The sequence below is a fragment of the Nesoenas mayeri genome (assembly GCF_963082525.1).
Source record: "Nesoenas mayeri genome assembly, chromosome: 7".
Classification (NCBI taxonomy): domain Eukaryota; kingdom Metazoa; phylum Chordata; class Aves; order Columbiformes; family Columbidae; genus Nesoenas; species Nesoenas mayeri.
Window position 1 is genome coordinate 5,920,763 of NC_137551.1, and position 14,893 is coordinate 5,935,655.

Sequence of the window (14,893 nt, forward strand, 5' to 3'; positions counted from 1 at the left end):
GATATTTTAAATTTTCGAAACAAAATTTTATAAAACCGAGGACGTGCACATCTTAAAAGTTGTATCTGAAAAGGGAAGGAAAGCTTTTTACTGCAGGGTTAGTGTAAATACTGTCCAAAAAAGTAAGTCACACTCTTAAAAATCATTGAATATTTCAATATATTGCTATATAGAAAGTGAATTTATGGATTACATGCTATATAGAAAACGACATAAACATTAGGGACAATTCTGAAAACTGTACTTTTTTTTTTTAAACAGCTACACAGAAGGGATATTCTGGAAAAGTGAAGTTGGAAGATATCTGTGATCAAGAGAAGCATAAACATGTTGTGCTGGGGAAATGCATCTTTTGGACAGCTTGGATTGGGTGGAATTGATGAAGAGATTGTTTTAGAACCCAGAAAAAGTGACTTTTTCTTAAATAAAAGGATCAGAGATGTAGGATGTGGCCTGAGACACACTGTTTTTGTCCTGGATGATGGGACTGTTTATACATGTGGATGCAATGATCTAGGACAACTAGGGCATGAAAAAGCCAGGAAAAGACCCGGTAAGTTTAGAAGTAATGAATTGTGGAGAGTACATGTGGTTGCACATGTATTTTTTTGCTTCATTATGTTGTATCAAACCCAAGACTGCCAGTGTCTGTGCGTGTGCTGAATTGTATGCACAGTAGTTCTTCCAAGAGTGGGCGTATTTTGGAGTTGCTAAGCACTCCTTTGCTTGAATTGCATCTCGTGGCAGTTGGAAACAACCAACTGTGAAACATGGCTGTCCCCTCCTAATTTCGCCTGCTGTGCGGCCAGACACTGCCACTGTTTATTTCCAGCATGGAATCTCTTTACCTAAGACTGTGGGAGACTCAGTGTGTGTTTTTAATCTCAAGGGCAGGTGATCTGCCTCAATACATGAATTAGCATTGTACTATATGTATGGGTTTGGCTACTGGAATATGGTAGAAATGAATATTCGTCATACCATAGTTGAGAAACATACTGTGTGTTTTCAGTTTTCTAACGTGATGTAGACCGGGTCTGATTAAAGTGACATTCTTGAATTTTTTTTTTCTTTAACAACTAAACCCAGAACTTGATAAAAGACTTTTCAGCATTTACAGTAATACAGGAAGAAGATTTGGAAAAGCCTAAAGGATGCTGTGTAAAACTTCTTGGGGCTTTTTTCTTCCTATCTCTGTGATATGCATGTTTCTGCTCCCCACTGGGGCAGTTCTATAGCGGAAGTGGGTAAACATCTTGCAGGGACTGCAGAGGAGTGTGCACATGGGCTCCCTTCAGAGCCGTGGCTCTGAGTCACGTCTGTGTGCTTCCAAGTGACACACAACGCTGCTGCTGGCAGCGCTTACATCAGAATGTAAGCAAACTGAAAAGGCTTAGTAAGAGTTTATTCTGGTCACTGCTATAGCAATTTTACAAGTTACTTGGCACAATAATTGGTACAAATATTTCAAATGGAAATAAGGCACTGTGCAGGATTTTAGGAGTTCTCCTTTATTCAGAGGTTTGGATTTGGTGCCAAGTAAAGATTTTTAGTGTAGTTGATATGTAACTTTTTAAAACTAATTTGGACTTTTGTTGGGCAACACTAAATGGATATTAAAACTGATAAGCTTTCATCCTGTGCAAACACCTGCTTCATGAATATGAGCAGAAACTCAGCTTGTCAAACTTGTTACTGCCTTTAAAATGATGCTGAATTGTCTTTTAAATCTAAAAGTTACAAGAAAAATATCTTGCTTCTATTTTTTTGTTTTAAACAGCCCTCTGTGAGCTTTCTTATGTAAAAAACAAACACCTACTGTATTTTTTTTTAATGCTGAGACACAGCACTCATGAGGATTGTAATGTCCTCCCTGTTTTTTTTCATCTAGAGGTTACTGACAATACTGTTGTGTATTTTAATTTGAGGTTGGTGCATTAGGATAACTTTACTTGCACAGTCTAAGAGGCTCAGTATCTTTACAAATGGGTGGATGCTCTCTTTTGAATCTATTTCTGCTAACCGAAGATAATTTTGTCACTGAGTGCATGTCTTTCCTGCTTCGTGTCCCCAGTGGGGCTGTTTAGCTGTGCCCACAGAGCTCTGCTTGCTGTGGGGACTGTGTGGATGTTCCTTAATCCACATTAGGCAAAATCAGCCTGGCCGATTTAGCGGCTGTTGAAGATGGTCTGGGCTGACGTGCACACTGTTCCCTCAGCTGAAGACGCTTACACAACCTCTTCCACCAGCAGAGCTGGGGAGGCCCAACTGGGCTCAACTGGGGCAGAAACTTCTTTAATCAGACCAGCTGTTTAAAAAAATAAACTTCTGTCTGCTGCCAGCATTACTGTATTTTGGCAACTGAGTGGCTGGCATGTTGCAGATAGTCTTAGCTACTGTTGTGGACTTGACCTTGGCTATGCAAGGCTGTGTTTACAGTGCATGTTACATTGATGATACACAGGCTTTTTCAGCTATGTGCCATTCTTAGGCAGGAATAGAATTGATGTGTTTGAGAACAGGATGTGAAATGATGTCTGAGCAGGCTCTTATTTAAGGGGACTGTTGAATGTTCCAGCCGCAATGACAGGCCCTGATGATGTTTCTCCACTTTACTGTTGCCAACATGAAAATATTAGTCTCCTGATAACAAATGATAAGCACAAAAACCTTGAGTTTTTCAATATATATTTAAAGGTATTGACAAAGACTACTGGAAAAAATCACAGATATTTTAGTGTTTGCTGTGCAGAGGCATGCACTGTATGTCTAGAAAAATTACTCTTTAGGATCTGTTTCAACAGTATTTTGCTTTATAAAGAGGACATTGTGTAGCTCATTGCAAAATCAGTTGCTTTAGTCTTTAATTTGCCCTGCCTTGTTTCACAGGCTTTTTTTGTTGATAATGAATAGGTGAATTTAATTTGCTGTGGTGGAATGTTTTCCTCTTACATAATGTCTACACATGTAGTCATTTGACAATAATCTGTTTGACCTTAATTGAGTTTCTGCACTCATTTTCAGATGGCAAGATTAGAAGGAACCATTATGATCAAGCTGCAGTTTTTGTGCACTCCAGATAGAGTTGTTGTTTGGTTACATTAGGGTGTCAAATTTAACTTACTTCTCCTAGAATAGCATGCTTATAATTTTAATTAAAGCAGACTTTGGCAGACTTTTGTGTCATTTCAGTTGGTATCTTAGTAGTGAGTATAAGTGTCTTGAACAACTCTAGCTTCTAAATAGCTTAAATATTTTTGTTGTTTGTTTTCTTTCTTAGAGCACGTTGGTGCACTGGATGCCCAAAATATTGTAGCTGTATCATGTGGAGAAGCCCACACTCTTGCATTAAATGACAAAGGTCAGGTATATGCTTGGGGTCTGGCTACTGATGGACAGCTTGGCTTGCCGGGAACAGAGGAGTGCATCAGAGTGCCCAGGTTAAAAACAATTAGTATATAATAAGTTTGGGGCTTTTTGTGTGGTGTATGGGGTTTTTTTGTTTGTTTGCTTTTTATGTGCTTAAATCACTTTGTTTAAACTATTCTGTTCTAACTAAAAACACACATTAGAAAGTGCATTTTAGCTGTGGGACCTGTATGCTGTAGACAGTTTCCTTTCTCAAAAAGTCATTGTACGTGAGAAGTGTGTTATGGGTTTGCTTGATTTGGTTTGGGTTTTTTTCCTTTGCAATGGAAGTCTGTTGGAAAAGTAGGATGGGTGTTTTAAGAACATAAATGGTGATTGATAACTGTCATTTAAGAGAAGTAGAATGTTAAACTTTCCAAACCAGTTATGGGTGTATGTTTGAAGAAAGTATGTTTGCTGTCTGATTGTCATACTTTTGCTTGTACTCTGAAATTTTTTAGTTGTGTTTGAATAATACACCTAGTTGTACAAATGAATGCTGGCCAGACTGACTGGCTTGTTTTGAGAAGCTGTAAGCATTCCAGCTAGATGAATTTGCACTTTTACTGTGATGAACAGGTTCACTGAAATCAGTAAACTGGAGCAGTAAGTCTGTAAGTTTGCAAGCTGGAGGTTTTATCTTCTAATTTTCTTTTTTACCTAGAAAAAAGACACAAAATTAACAATTCCTTGGAATATTAGTAATTTACAACTTTATTGTGGCTATCTGTGACAAGTGTAAATATGAAAGAAATAAATAACTAATATAAGAGTTATTTATTCTGTATCTTATTTAAAGCCCCACAGGCTTTTTAGAACTGTTTTTCTTATCAAAAGTTGAAAGCATACTAGATTTAATGCACATTTGCGTGTATTTGCAATTTCTTTGTAATGTGTAATACTGAATAGCTCTGTAAACTGAAGTTTTGATTGAAGTTAATGTTGGTAGAGATGAAAAACTGAGTGTTCAAATTTTAAGAGAAACTAATGTAGCCTTTACAATCTTCTTCAAATCAATATTAGATATAAAATCTTTTTTCTTTTGAAAACTAGGAAGTAAGAATAATGTTCTTCTTGCATCTGGTATTAATTTCCTCCATTCAGCTGTATGACATCTCCTTCCTAGCATGTGAACCTCCCTAAATCTTCATTATGGTCTTTTACTGACTTTATTAAAATAAGGCAGAAACTGGCCTTGGAAATGTAGAAAAGAAGCAGTTTTGCACTTAAGACTTTACTAAATAGCTTTTAATTAAAATTAGGATACTTAAATTAGTTTCGTACATACTTGAGTGAGAAGGTTTCACTTTTTATGTAGTACTCTTTCATGTGACTTTATATTTCATACTGTGATCTAGTACCTTACTTCTTTCTCTGTTTTCTTGTCCTGATAGAAATATTAAAAGCTTATCAGACATCCAAATTGTTCAAGTTGCTTGTGGTTATTATCACTCTCTAGCACTCTCAAAAGGTAAGCCACATTCTTCTGAAGTTTTTTGTAATTTCTTGCCAGGTAATTCTAAATGTTTCAACATTTATTTTGTCTTTTTTAAAACGGAATTTCTTTTTTAAAAAACATGCTACCACTTAACACAGATTGGATTTCAGGTTGGTAGGGGAAGTGTAATTTCATAGTGGAAGCTTGAATTTTAAAAAGAAATGTACAAGCAAACGTGGTGTTCTGCCTTTTTTTTTTTTTTTTGTTATCATGCTTTCATGTAATTTCCTTTTAAAAAATTATTTCTCTCCTTTTTTTGGTTCCATTTTTCTTTTTCATCCTGCTAGCATGCTGTATTCCCAGGTGTCTTTACCATTGTAACCTGGGGAGATTCCTTTGTTTTCAGTCCAGGCATGCAGATTTACGAATATCCCATTGCCTGGATCAAGATCAGCAGCAGAATGTGGGGAATATCAGAATTGTGCTGTTAAGTGTTTTATTGGTCAAAGGTGCAAGAATATAGTAGGAGTTTGTAATTTAAAGTTCACTCAGTGTTTTAAATAGTTGCAAGCTTGAAGTACAGCATTGCTATCCTACTGCTAATTCCTAGATTGTAGCTTTGATGTCTCCATTCTTCATGTGCACTGTAGGGTGGTTGTTGTGGGTGTTTTTTGTTTGTTTGTTTTCTAGTTGTAAGAGAACTTACAGAAATATTTGTGCTATAACAAGGTAAATCACACATATGGCCTTAGAAATAGTCCTGCATAGGGAGGATAGTGGTATGAACTTACTTGAATTGGGCATTTTGGGAGGAGACTTTGTAGTATTTTTAGATCTATATATGAGATATTGATCAAATGGGTTAGTTCATGTCATTGTAGATGATTAGCGTAGGATTTCTTTGGTGTTAAGAAGATTGCTTTGTGTAAAAGTGGGGGTTTGGGTGTTGTCTGTTGGTTTTGTTTGTTTGCTTTTTAATCTGGTTTGGTTTGGTTTGATTTTTTTTGTTGTTGTTTAAATAAATAAAGCTGGGAGATGAGTACCCCAGGAGACAGGTTTCATTGCTTTTATCTTGATAAAACTGTAATTGGAAAGATGGAGGTAAGGGAGACATAAGAAATATTACTGCTTATAGGTATCATTACTGTTTGAAATGTGTATTGCATCGGCAAAAGCAAAACACTTTGTGATTAGGTGTTGATTTTTGGGATAGTTGGCAAAACATTGTTTGTTGAGTAGAATGTTTTTCGTTCGGGTGCAATTTTAACATAATTAGCTCTCTGATTTGTGATCATTCAAAATATTTTTCTTTATAAGGCATAAAATAACATTATAAGCTTTGTACTTCCTTGATAATATCATTGGTACAATATTTTAAAATTTAAAATATGTGACCTAATTTGTATGTGAAAATAAAGTATGTTACCATACAAAAACTTAAATGAGGCTTGTAATCGGAAATTAGAAATTTTTGCATGTCTGGTATATAACCTTAACAAGATCTCTGCATAAAAATATATACAGTAGTGGAACTCCCAATGGAACAGTATCTTGCTTAGTAATAGCCAAACTCAACTGCTCTAACACTAATGAAACAAGAATGTTAAAAGCAGTTTTGGTGGTTTTGAATGTAATTTAAGTATTTTTAGTCTGAGTAAATATTTGAGTTGAATGTCTGCAAATTGCATGAGAATGTTTAGCTTCTAAAGGTAGTAATTTGTATATGTTTTCAAGCTCAAATATTTGAAGAGCAATGGTCTAACTTCTACCTTTTCTTGTAGTGCATAAACTTTATATAATTAAACTACATTGATTGTATTTCATGTTTATGTTTTTCCTTTAAATAGGGAGTGAAGTGTTTTCCTGGGGACAAAATAAATATGGCCAGCTGGGCTTAGGTTACGAGTTTAAAAAACAAAACTCACCACACGTGATAAAATCTCTGCTGGGAATCCCTTTTGCACAGATTGCAGCAGGAGGAGCCCACAGTTTTGTACTAACTCTTTCTGGAGCCATTTTTGGATGGGGACGCAACAAATTTGGGCAGCTGGGTCTTAATGATGATAATGGTAAGTAAGCATCGCTCCAGTAAAAGTTGATGCTGAAAGTCTTGGTTTGTGAATCTAAAGACAGCAGTGTTCCTAGAAAAGGAGCAGACAGAACAAACCCTTGTTGAATATTGTTGAAGAGTTCTGATGTCATGTAGGATTGCGTAAGAAAGACTTTGGGCTTTTCTCTCAGCTGTTCTGTAGTGAAAATTCTGGTACTGGTATGTTGAACTTCTAGTTTGCTTGACTTGTTGTCTTTTTCCGTTCCAGATTTTTCTGTGACTTAAACTTTCTGAGTGAGATTGAATTAACATACTGTGCAGTAGTTACAGTCTGAACTGAATTTTAGATAGATGAGACTACTTGACAAAACCAGTAATTATATAAACTATTTGGTTGTTCTTAGTAGATGCATTTGAGGAATCTTTATGGTTTGTTACTGACATATGGGTATCTGTCTTTAGCAGGCTACTTTTGATAGTCATTTGTGATTTTCAGCTAACCATTTCCAGAATTTCCTCTTCTAGGGTGTTGATACTCATTAATATTACATTACATGCACACCATCAGGGCACAGGGCTCTATGTTGGGACTATATGCTATCAGATGCCTGCAATACAGACTTCAGTATAGAATAATCTATAGCTAGTTTAATCAATTCAAATTTTCTCATTAGTTCATTGTTCTTAACACCATGTAAAGAAAGAAAAACACATTGTAGTTAAAATGCTTTAAATCTGGTCACTTTTGTGTAATAAGAAAATTTCACATTTCAGAATTTAGATTTTCATGGTAAACTTCAATTGCTTCTGCATATTCTTTGGAATATGTATGACCCCAGCTTTTTATATGAAATCACATCTTGGTAAAATCCTTTTTTATGTCTTCATGGGGCCTCTTCCAGGCATCTTGGTGTACCTGACAAACTTTAAGCATGAACATTTTTTAATAATGTGTTTGTGCAACTGGATGGCAAAGTTGATTTGTTCTGGCAACAGACAGAAGTTAGTTGTGCCTCCTAATTATTCAGTGTTCTGTTCTATTATACGCTTAGTAACGTTGAACTATGACCGATCCCAACCTATAGGAACACTTCAAAAACATGAAGCACTGAAACAACTGTCATTTGTTTTCTTTTCTCGTGGCCAGTGGCAGATCCAATGTACTGTTCCTTATTCCATGATTTATGTATTGACATATCATCCTATGCTAGTGAAAATGAGAATATTTACTACAAAATATTTTGGTATATTAGTCTCTGTGTTTTTCTCTAATAACAATTCTTAAAGATCCATAAACTTAGTCACAATGACTGTGTTATGCTAACAGATTTAAAGTGCGTGTTTGATTGGAACCAAACTAGAATAAATGAGCAAAACTATTTTCTTCTGATTTTTGTTTTCGAAGTAAGCAATCTACTGCTGTATTAAACCTTTCAGACAGGTACGTTCCTACACTGCTAAAGTCACTGAGAACTCAGAAGGTTGTTCATATATGCTGTGGAGAAGATCATACAGCTGCCCTTACAAAGGTACAATATTTAAAAATATGTTTAGGCTTTGATTTTTTTTTAATGTTTTCAGGAGAAGATGCTATCTGAATAGGAAATAAACAAAATTTCGCATAAATTTTCTTCAAAGTTTATTGGATGAAATTGAGGAGATACTGGAGGATTGGTTAAATATTTGAACAAACCGTAGCAAATACAATAAATCTTTCTGCAGAAAATAATTCTGGCCAATTAAGATTTGGGCAATCACTAAATATCCATTTCATGTCTGAATCTGTTGAACTCTATTGCTGTAGAAGGCAGTAGAATTTTGAAAGTAACTATTTTTAATGTTTTGTTCCTGAAGACAAAAGAACTCCCCTGTGTTTACTTGCTTTTGGAAAATATGGGGGTTTAAAATCTGTTTGAATTTTTACGCTGCAACAAGTGAAAAGTTGTTTTGAAGAATATGAGCTGCCTAAATGTGGTCATACTTTTATTGTTTATACAAGCTTAATTTTCTACAGTGAAAGGAAAAGACTGTTCATAAGCAATTGCTTTTTGTCTTAAAATATTCTCTCACTTTGACTGGAAAAATGCAACAACTTTGCAATCCTGAAATTGATATTGAGGTATTGTATGAGGTTAGGGAAATATAGAATGTAAAGAAGAAAGGAATCTGTAACTTGGATTCTGAATTTTTTTTGCTTTTTGATACATAGGAGTTAACTCCAAACTTACTTTGAAGCTGTTGGACTCAAAATACTGAATTTACTATAAGTGTTTCTAGGAATTATTTATGTCAGCCCTTTGAATAGCTCCATTTTCTCTTGCATGATAGGCCTTGCAGAAGGAGGGGTCTTCATTTGTAGACAGTACTTTGGGTATGTGCGAACACTGCTCACATCCTTCTGAAATTCAGGAAAACCGGCTGCTTTTTGTTATCCTAATTCAATGAGTGGGGCTGTTGTTTTTTCTCAGTACACACTGCCATTTTAATGATGATTTCAGCAGAGGTCCAGTGTGATGCAGAGTAGAATTGAAAGAAACAACTTTACAGTTTCAAAACAGTTGAAATTTGAAAGATTCAAAGTTGTTGTTAGGTAAGTTGTATAACTTCTGAAAATGTTTCTAACTTAACATGCTTTCATTAAAGTTTTTGGTTAATTTCTTGATCAAATTAATCGAAAACACTTCTAAAAATTACTTGCCGTACAATAATGTTGAAATTTTCTGATTTCGAAGCTGACTATTTCAGTCATACCCTGCATCATCCGCCTGAGGGCAGCTTCCTATTTAGTTATTGCTTTAAAATAGAAATACGGAATGTAAAAGCCAAAGTGTACTGTTTTTTTAACAGTTTGAGTTTATATACTGTTGTAGTTCATCAAGAAAACTGGAAAAGAGCAAAAAATTAGGATTAGTATCTGTTAATGACAAGTTAGTTATTGTATAGTAATGTGGAAATTCCAAGAATGTGATTTGACAAAAGTAAGGTGATACTTGGTGGCTGTGGCACATTTCCGTAACTGCAGTTCACTTGTGACCCTTCCGTGTCTTGGGGTTTTCTTGTGCATGTATATTTTCTCTCCTTTTCCCACAATTCCAAAATCATCAGACAAAGAGACTTCTTAAACCTTATTTCTGTTCAATTTCTTGTTCTGAGATATACTGTCATTTTAACGCAAATAATTGATCTGTTTAGGAAGGTGGGGTTTTTACATTTGGAGCTGGAGGCTACGGTCAGTTGGGTCATAACTCTACCAGCCATGAGATAAACCCAAGGAAAGTTTTTGAACTTATGGGAAGTGTTGTGACGCAAATCACTTGTGGCAGGTAAGGTCTATTCTGTGCTAGGGCTGTGAATCTTATAAATGACTTTTTTTGTATAAAACTTCATTAATATTGTAATACGAAGTGTTGGGCGTTTTTTTTCTTGCCCTTTGCGGTCAGGGAGGACAAGATGTTCTCTAACAGAAGATATTTAGAGACTACTGGGATTCTAAAAACATTCAGTAGAAGAACTAAATGAAGTTACACTTGAGAGGCTGTGATTTTTCTGAAGTAAAAGTGTGAATAATCACTGTGAAGTGTGAAGGTGATGTTTATTGCTGTCACTTTATCATTTTCTGTTAAAGAACAAGTGTGTTTGGGGAGATACACGAGCATCACTGAGTATAAGTGTAATTTGTTTTGTGAAATACCTGTAACACTCTATGGTGCTTAAATTCCTAATGGGTTTTTATTGTTTGTATTATAATAGCACTCAAGAAATGGGAAAAATTCCTAGCACACATGAAAATGCTCTTGTCTAAATAATTGCATTCTAAGAAGACAAAATGAGGGAGGCAGCATAATTTTTAAGAGATGGACACACTTTGTGATTTGGGTTAAAAAATAAGTAAATATAAACCTGTCTTTCTGGCAGTTTGGTTGACATTGAATTAGACCCGTTGCCTTCTAATAGTCTATATGAATTCAGTACTGGTTCTTCCCAGGTTCATGGTAAGAGAGAGCGCACAGAGAGCTGAGGGAATGGGAGGAGAAAGGAGATACATCCAATCTGGTAGAAGCCTCAGATTTCTGAACGTCTGGAGAGATGCTCTGAAGCTCAGGCTGTGGCTAAGCAGTTGTTCAGTCAGAACCTGTCATCTCCATTCCATGAACTTTTCCATGAAAATGGAATATTGCCTATTGGGGGATAAACAGAGTATTGCCAGTGGCAGGGTGTTGCCAGTAGAGAAGCAGGGTCTTTGATACTACGGGTCCTTTAACATACCGTTTAACACAATTCTTAGACTGGCCTGCACGAAGCAATGCTTAGGTTTTTGTTACTGAATTTTGTTTGCCCCAGGCAGCACACTACCGCGTTTGTTCCTTCGTCTGGAAGAATTTATTCTTTTGGACTTGGAGGTAATGGGCAATTAGGTACAGGAACAACCAGTAACAGGAAAAGTCCCTTCACAGTAAAAGGAAACTGGCTTCCTTATAGTACTCAGTGCCCTGTAACCACAGGTAAGCAACATCCGGCTTATTTACTTCTTGCATTCCTTTTCCTTTATAGTGTCTTACAAATCTCGAGAATTAAACTAAGTATGGGCTATAATTCCTTTCGTCCAAACAGTTCATTTTCACTGTGCTCTGTTCCCTGAAGTCCATTTCTGCTGTAGAAAATACCTGTTTGTGGTGTTGAGTTCAGTCCTTTGTTAGCACAGAATCTAAGACTTAGAGCTGTTAGCATTTACCTCAGTTAAAGATAGTCTTAACTATTGTATTGCCAAGATCTGCTTCAATGAAGTCATGTAATGAAGGAACCTTTTTCTAATTAAATGTTGATTGCAGCATCTTAATCATTGCTCAGATTCACATTTTCACAGTTGTCTGGTTTTTATTCCTATTGCAGACAGTGAGGACTGTTATTGTGTAAAGAGAATTTTCTCTGGTGGGGACCAAAGTTTTGCACACTACTTTTATCCACAGGTAACAAATTAAATATAATTTAGTTCCAAAGTCTGTCAGTGTTATGTTTTAGTTTTTCTGAAGGTGCATGACTACATTGTAGAATTTGTAGATCAGTGTGGAAGTGCAAGACACTAAGTCAATTTAGCAATTGCAGGACTTGGACCCGGGAATTGACTGTTAGCAGTCAGTAAGCTCTTGAGGCTTTTTTTCCTGAGTGATGGATGCATTCACATATTTTCCTTTCATAAAGGAAAAGGTGACTGAATGTTTGAGCCCTTCACCCCTGCCTGTCTTCCTCATTTATTCCTGACTGCAGCTTTGCTGTCCTCAGCTCTGTAGCCATTTTAGCATACTGCAATGATGGAGAAACAAATGGAACTTTTTGGTAAAAATGATAGATGGTGACGTAGTTTGTTATGTGATAGAATTTTATGCTAGTCTTCAAATTTAAGTTTTAAAAGGACAATAATTGATCTGTTTTAATTCTAGTATGGGGAAAAAAAGTCTAGAAGGAATTTACAGTAAAAATGGCAACATGGGAGTATGATGGAAAAGAAATGCTATTAGAGTATGAGTTGGGAGGAAAAACAAGATTAAGATGTATGACTGGTTTTCTATAGAAACTGTTTCCAATATAGTCCAGCAGATATTAGACTATAGGAATTAATGAAGCATCAAGAGTTGAGTATCTGGGGTGAAAGCATATTTGGACACAAAGGAAAACAGATTTTAGTGGGACACATGTTTGTTATCAAGAAAAACTGAGTACAGGTGAGGCTTGCAAACATTCGCTCCCACAGCCTGATAACATTCTACAGAATCAACAGTTTTTCTGGGTTTTTTTTCTTAATTCTGATTGAGTTATGGCAACTATTGCTGTATTTGAGAGGAGCTTGATTAGTGTGTGTAGACTGGAAAAATTACTGATAATATAGATTCTGATAATATAATATAGACTTCTCTATTCAAACTCCTTTTATAAAAACTTACTCATTTGCAATTTTCTAATCACTGAAGTAGATTCTAACTAGTTGAGATAAACTGCAGACTGTGTGAGTGCAGTTATTGTGGCTTGTTCTGTACAAAAAGTATTAGCAATAGGTGAACTTTGATGCTGCAAAAGTATCTTTTTCAGTACTCCTTAGTTTAGTAATTTGTGTTGAAGTCTTTCCGAGTTCTGTGAGTACTGTACTCCTGGAACTTGTGTGCTGGCCAGTTAAGGGCTCTCAGCCCCAATCTGTTTGTTTTCTCAAGTTAGTTTTTGGGCAGCTCACTTCCCTGAGTTGTTTCATTGTGGATTTAAAGGATGCTTCAGCTGGATACAAGGAAAAGGGGAAGAGGGTTTCTCATCCTGATCCTGTAGCATGGGATCAGCAGTACTGATTTTTGGCAACAGCTACTCATCATTATGCTGAGTCAGCTTTGTTGTCAGACTGCACCCTCAGGAGAGAGATGTTTCCTTTTACTAGTTTAACCTTATTTTTGGTGCTATTTGCTATCTCTTTTTGAACCAGTGCTGCTACTCCAAATGGTGGTCTTGATTCTGCTCTTCTTTACTATTATCAGTCTCACTGGAATTAATTTGGTGTGAGCAGCACATAAAAATGTAGCTCATCTGATGATGCAGTAAATGTTCAGAGAAACATGATTCATTCTCAGATGAGTCTAATGGAAGTGGAGTGGGAGAGCAGCTGTCCAAAAAAATTGAATGGCCCTTTTTCTGCATGCTGACAGCCTGGCAGGGAACTGACTGCCTTGTGGTGACTTGTGTAAAGCTTGTTTAGTGCTCATCTTCTAGAAGAATACGTGTATGTTTAGGGGGTTTACCATGAAGTAAGCTGTGGTTTGAATTGACAGACTGATCTATAATGTTGTCAGTGGGTGCTTTCATAGTGAATGCAGAACTGCTAGAATATAGGAAATTTATTTCGCAGTAATAGTCTGGGTAGGTAGGCAAATTGTGAGTCAATGAGAAGATAAACCACCGGATTGATATTTCTGGAAATCAATTTGTGTGCCTGATTCTTCACACTTTCTTTAAAATTTAGAACATGGTGCCACCAGATGATTTTAGGTATCCTGACCTCTTGAAGCAGATCTGGACTGTGAATGAAATGTTTATTCAAAGACTGCTGACTTTCCCACCTGGAAGACTTCCTGTAGAGATAGCTGAGTAAGTGATGTTGAGGAAAGAAGTTGTCTTTTATTATTTTTACATCTGAATTACACATTAATGGGGTTTTGTGCATACACAGCAAAACTGGTTTTAATCATTTATTTTGTTACGTGCAGAGCTTTTGCTGTGCTTTCTTTGCCATGCTTGTCAAGTAGTTTAGATCCTTCAGTCTGTGTCAGCTCTATCACAGTTTAAATGACAATAAAATATTAAGTTTCTAGTTGCACGTTGAAAAGTACATGTAAAGGAATATGAGAACAGCTCAAAGATTATTGCTTCTCTAATAAAGGAGGATGCAAAGAAATAAAAAAATACAAAACTTGTTTTGATTAGAACTGTCTTGAGTCTTGAATGGCAGTTTCATCTAGTGTTGTTTAGTCATATTAAAGTCGGAGTTCCGTCCTTCGTACAATGTAATTTCTTAGGGTTTAAATATAGGGGGGTTTATTGTAATGCTAATTTGTTAAAAGAAAACAAAATAAACGTAACTTTTTAATATGAATGATTTCAGTGAAATTGATGGAACATTCTCCTCAGCTGGCTGCCTGAACGGGAGCTTTTTGGCTTTGAGGTAAGTGGTCGGGCTTTCAAACATGTATTCCTGTCAACAGAATGAATGGTGGCCACCTTCCTAGTGTCCCTCGTTCCTACTGTAACATAACACCTTCCCAGTATTTCCTTGTCTTGCTGTTCTCCGAAACCTGCAATCTAAACGTTTAACTCCTTCACTGCTGTACAGTTTGTCAGCTGGCCCAACGCAGCATTGTCTGCTGCCAGCTTTGGAAGTGTGTATCCGGCTGCTACTGCATCAGCCAGCAAAACTCATTACTTATCAGCCACAGGTTGCATACAATTCAAGGGGAATATATTGC

General features: G+C 36.2%; 1 protein-coding gene across 6 annotated transcripts in view; it reads left to right on the forward strand.

The window, feature by feature from the left end:
* HERC4 (HECT and RLD domain containing E3 ubiquitin protein ligase 4) overlaps nt 1-14,893 on the forward strand; it is a 31,609-nt gene that overhangs the window by 2,315 nt on the left and 14,401 nt on the right. For all 6 annotated transcript variants that reach the window (XR_013922386.1, XM_080348329.1, XM_080348331.1 and 3 more), the window contains exons 3-12: nt 262-553; nt 3,281-3,440; nt 4,803-4,879; nt 6,694-6,915; nt 8,334-8,425; nt 10,089-10,219; nt 11,238-11,398; nt 11,787-11,863; nt 13,894-14,018; nt 14,533-14,592. Coding sequence is in view for 5 of the 6 variants with exons in the window: in XM_080348329.1 (XP_080204455.1) it covers nt 328-553; nt 3,281-3,440; nt 4,803-4,879; nt 6,694-6,915; nt 8,334-8,425; nt 10,089-10,219; nt 11,238-11,398; nt 11,787-11,863; nt 13,894-14,018; nt 14,533-14,592 (1,331 nt within the window). In the remaining variant the exon portion in view is untranslated. The remainder of the gene's footprint in view (nt 1-261; nt 554-3,280; nt 3,441-4,802; nt 4,880-6,693; nt 6,916-8,333; nt 8,426-10,088; nt 10,220-11,237; nt 11,399-11,786; nt 11,864-13,893; nt 14,019-14,532; nt 14,593-14,893) is intronic.